The sequence below is a fragment of the Myotis brandtii genome, unplaced genomic scaffold (assembly GCF_000412655.1).
Source record: "Myotis brandtii unplaced genomic scaffold, ASM41265v1 scaffold19, whole genome shotgun sequence".
NCBI classification, from domain to species: Eukaryota; Metazoa; Chordata; class Mammalia; order Chiroptera; family Vespertilionidae; genus Myotis; species Myotis brandtii.
Genome location: NW_005357075.1, coordinates 478,062 through 483,255, shown reverse-complemented (window position 1 = coordinate 483,255; position 5,194 = coordinate 478,062). Strand labels below are relative to the sequence as shown.

The following is a 5,194-nucleotide window of genomic DNA, read 5'->3' as shown; positions in this document are numbered from 1 at the left end:
TGCTCCAGCCATTTTCCTGCTCTGCGAGAAGCTTAAGGAAAGTGTTTGGAGCCAGGGTCCTCTGGACCTGGGACTGTCCATTCCAAGTCACAGGAGGAAAAGTGAGGCCTGGAAAGCTGGCTGCTCTGCCCAGATCGTTGTGCCGTGGCTGTTGGGACTACAGCTGGGAAGATTCCAGCCTTCTGTCTCCTGCCCCACCCCAGCCTCTTTCTGACACTCTTCCGCTCTGGGGGTGCCTGTTCCCTCACAGTAGGGTCCAGAGGGAATAATTTTTGAAGTTAAATGTTACTTGTCTTCTTCTGCTGCCTTTTGGCAGGGCAGGAGCTTGGCTGCCCTCCGCTGAGTCACTCTGAGGAAGGGGCCTGGGGAGGAAGGTGCAGCGGCTGTGACAGGGTTCTGGACGGGTGTGGAAACTTAGCAGCCGATCAACCCGAGAACGCATGAGCAAGGGCTACAGCTGGGCCTCCCAGGGAGCAAGCTAAGGCCCGGGGCATGTTGGGCCTCGGCCTGGGTGGTGTCCACTACCCCGTAGGACTGAGCTGCTTCCCTCTGCAAAGGGAAGATTAGCCCTCGGCCTAGGGTGAATCCCAGTGCAAACTGAATGGACTGGGAAACCAGAGTCAAGGCCCTCGCTCTGCAGCGAGGAAAAGCAGAGGGTGACCCACCCCGGGACTCAGAGTCCTGAGGGGCAGAACTGAGGCTGGGAGGAGGTTGCTGCCTCCCACCCAGCCCATGGCACGAGGCTCTCCTCCTTCTGGGTGACTGGGGAAGGTCCGTGGGGGATGGGGGCTGACTAGAGGCGGGAGGATCAGACTGGATGGAGGGGCGGAAACCCGGGCTTCTCACCTGGAAGGCGTTGCTGGCGAACCCCAGGCCCAGCTGCCGGCAGACCACCATGGCCTCCACGATGCCCCAGTTCTCGCCGCACACGGTCCCCCATACAAGGGACCCATTCCTCTCCACCAGCACCTCCACCCGGCCCTCGAAGGGGTTTCGGCCCCCGTTCAGGCGCAGCTGTAGAGAGAAAGGCAGGCATGGTCACCAGGAGGGATGGAGAGGAGCAGTGTCACTGACCTGCCACCGGTCCCAGTTCTCCCACAGGGTCCTGCCTGGGACACTCAATTCAACAGCATCTCCCAGAGCCATGCTCTTACACATTAGGTCCCGCCGCAGGCATCCTGGGGCCCTCGCCTGTGTAGCCAGGAGGCCCCTGGACCACCACTGGGTACCAAGGCAGAACCTGCCTCTTGGAAGGCGATGCCTCAGTAATTAAAGCTCAGGTCAGGTGCTTGCCTGGCTCCCCGCTGCTCCCCTGGAGTCCACCGGTGGGGAGCTGCTCTTAGAATCAGACACTTGATAGGACGCGCTCAGGGTCCCTAAAATGTTAGAATTCCCCGAGATTTCTTCTGGAACCCTCTTCTCGCACACCCTCTGCTTGGCTGGTTCCAGCTCCTGATCCTGCCTCCTCCCACAGTGCCCCCTGCTGCCCTCTCCACCCAGAACGCTCTTCTGGGACCAATAGAGCTAACTGCCTATTAGATAGTTACACTTGGTACCTCTGAGACTCCCAATCCGAACTTGTCCTCTTTTCTCTCTCCACCTAAACCTGTGCTGTATGTTCCCTATTTCAGCTAAAGTCACTACCATCTGCCCCAGGGCAGCGAACTTTGTACAAAGGCCAGCCGTGAAATATTTTAGGCTTTGCGGGCGTGTGCTCTCTGTCGTAAGCACATCTCTGCCATGTGGTGTGCAGGCAGTCACGGACGACAAGCAAATGACTGGGCGTGGCTGTGTTTCAATAAAACTATATTTACAAACACAGGCGGAATGATGGGTCTGGCCTGCAAGCTGTAGTCTGCTGATCCCTAATCCATTCTGTTATTCAAGCCAGAAATCTGGGAAGCATCCTCAACATCGCCCGCCCTCTCTCTTGTGCCCCACATCCCAGTGGAGTTTATCTCCCAAGTCTCTTTCCAGCCCCCCTAGTTCCCTCCCTTCTCCCGGCACCACCATCTCTCGCCTCTACTCTTGCTTTCATCCCCGTCAAAGGAAAGAGAAGAACCTTTTTTTTTTTTTCAGATGTTTCTTTCTAATGAATTGACCATTACATTTCCTAAGTTCTGAAATGGCCAACAGACCATAGAAAGACATTTCTTTAGGCTCCTGCTTGAAACCAGCAGCTTCAGCAAACTGCTGGCCTTGATTCAGGGCCAACGAGAAGAACCTTTAATATAATTAATTATAACTCATAGGATCCATGAGAAAGAAGTAAACCATGAGTCCAGAGAAGCCCATTCTACTCAGAAGCCAGTCATTTTTAAGAAGCACTGCTCCGGTCCCTCCCCCGCTTAGAACAGGTGAGTGGCTTCCCAGGGCTCCACTGCTCTCCTCTGCCGCCTGTCCCGTGTCTCCCTCATCCTTCTCCCCGACCTCCAGGCTCGTGGGCCTTCTTTCAGTTCCCGTGGCTCCCTAACTGTCTTGACCATGTCCCACGGTAAGTCACACATTTCACATGGAAGCCCACTACACACAGAGGCCCTTTCCTGGCTGATCCTGTTCCTCTTTCCAACTTCATACCCACCGACATTCCCCTCCAATTGGGGTCAGCGCCCTTTACATTCCACGGCTCCCACTGTGGTGAAAGCCTGACTGTGGGTTTTTCTCTTTGTACAAGGCAAGCGCCTGCCTTAGGCTTTGATTACCGAGGTGTCTCCTTCCAAGAAGCCCATCTCAAATGAGCACATTGCCAGCCATTCGACTAGATAAAGAGCCAGGCCCCTGTGCCCACGGGGGTCCCTTTGTTTCAGAGATCTTGGTTGATTTTTATAACTGACCATTTGGGCCACTTGTTTTTCCTACCTGCTCTTTAAAACCCATCTCTTATTTTTACAGCCAGCAATAAAAAGTGAGCCCACAGAACCCTTGGTCCCCACCCTTGACCCCAATAAAATCAGAACCCGTGCCCTGAGCACTCTCTCTCTCTACCTGTGACCTCACTGTGTAGCCCCAAGTGTGCTGTGTAATTTCAGTCTGTGAGTAATAAACCTGTATGTGTTCAAAAGTCTCTGATGGTTATAGCTGAAGGGCATCTTGTAATCATAATAAGAACCACAGGGGCCAGTCCAACCACAACACTGGCTACTGGTAGGCTGAGCCCGGCACAAAACACCTACACATCCCTTAGCACTTGTGACAGTCATACTTAAGCTACCTTACAATTTGTTTAAGGTCTGTCTCCTCCACTAGAATATAAGATCCAAGGGCAGAGCTGATTTTATCTGTTTTTCTGTGTGATCAATATCAAAGACAGCACCTCAGGAATGTTAGGTACTGCACAACCATTTTTGGAATGAATGAATAAATAATCAGTCTTACAGAATGGAAGCATGGACCAACTTATATGAGCTCAAGCAGGGAGATCTGACATTTGGGGAAGGGTTCTAAAAATGCAAACCTTAATCCAAATAGAGTACCTTGCTACCCTTCATGCTTCTAACAATTCATGCCTTTGGGATAGGCATGACACCTCCAGGAATCCTCAGCAGCCTGGTCAACAGTCCTTAGCAACAGCACAGCAGCCGACCAATCCTTAGCTACAGCATGGCCCTTGGGGCACAGGTCTTAATTCCTGTTATGGACTTAAGGGCTGCAAGGTCAATAGGTCAGCCGGCAAAGAGACAAGCCAAGGGCAGCCACAATGTTCCATCGACCTCCCAGGGTTGTTGAGTAGATGAATGAAATGAGATAGTGCATGGACAGAGCTCAGACAGGGCCTGGCACTCAGGAAGTGCTCAAGAAATGTTAGGCACCGTGTTAGCTATGATCATTATCAGCTGCGAGTCCCATCAGAAAACAAAACGCTCCTCAGAGCAGACGGAAGGGCTCAGTCAGGCAAGAGGCCTGGCCTTCAGGAGGCCGACACTGGTCTTCCTGATGCCTCCGGCTCGGCTGTGGCTGGATAGACAACCAGCTCCAAGTCTGTGGCCTGCATTAGCCATTCCGCGAAAAGTCAACTGATTTTTCTAGGAATCATCTCTCTTAGGTCCTTATTGCTAGAGGGGCAAACTGAAGCCTCAAAGAGATTAAGGAATTGGCTAGTGAGTGATTGTTATAAACTAACGTGTGCCCCTCCCCCCTCCAATTCATACATTGAATTAATATGTTAATCCCTAGTGTAACTGTATTTGAAAAGCCTTTCCAGAGGTAATTAGGTTAAATGAGGTCATGTGGGTGGGGCCCTAATCCAACCTGACTGGTGCTCTTACTAGAAGAGGAAGAGACACCAGGGATGCACAAGCGCAGAGGAAAGGCCACGTGAGGACACAGTGAGAACTGAAAGCCCAGGAGAGAGGCTTCAGGAGAAACCAACCCTGCCAGCACCTTGATCTTGGACTTCCAGCCTCCAGAACTATGAGTCAATAAATTTTTATTATTTAAACTACCCAAGTCTGTGGTATTTTGTTCTGCCAGTGCCAGCAAACTAACAGTGATAAAACTCAGGAGTCTCTGCCTAGTGTTGCTGCCAGTATGAATGGGGGCCCTAAGCCGGCTGTGCAGAAGCCTGACCGTCTGCTGGTGCAGCCCGTAGGGATTTCTTTCAGAGGTGACTATCCTCATTCCCTTCCCAGGGGGCAGAAACAGCAGATCTACGTGTAAAACTCTCCCACACGCTGTAGCTGAGAGCAGGGGCCACCTCTTAGAGCCCGGAGGGCCCCCGAAAGGGTGAGGGCTGTTTGTGCTGGGAGTTTGGTGCCTCTGCTGCCATCGCTGGGCCTGGCTCAGCAATTCCCACCATAAAATAGTTCTGGAAAATTTCACTTCCTTTGGCCCAGATCTTTCATTTGGGTTGAAAATCCCACTCCACCCAACTCCAATCTGTCTGAAGTGAATGGTGCCACAGCAAGCCAGACTCAGCGCAGTCGGCATTTACAGCTCTGTTATGGCTATCAGAATGCTGCGGGGCAATCATAGATGCCGGCCTTCCTGCCGCTGTGAGGCTGTGGCCCACACTCCTGCTCACACACCAGCAAATGTGTGGCTTGGCCGAGTGCTATTGGGTGCCCATTTTTGGCCTGTTGGGCAATGAGTTGCACAAGTTCAGTAGCACCTTTGGCATACTGGTGCCAAGGTCAAGAATCACTGTCCAAGGAGGAGCCCAGCTGGGGAACCGTCCTGCATCCTGATGTGTCCATGT

General features: G+C 52.5%; 1 protein-coding gene across 1 annotated transcript in view; it reads right to left on the bottom strand.

The window, feature by feature from the left end:
- The window catches only part of LOXL2 (lysyl oxidase-like 2), a 98,754-nt gene that overhangs the window by 13,989 nt on the left and 79,571 nt on the right, over positions 1-5,194 (bottom strand). Inside the window, exon 8 of the mRNA XM_005864583.2 lies at positions 847-1,014. Coding sequence (XP_005864645.1) covers positions 847-1,014 — 168 coding nt within the window. The remainder of the gene's footprint in view (positions 1-846; positions 1,015-5,194) is intronic.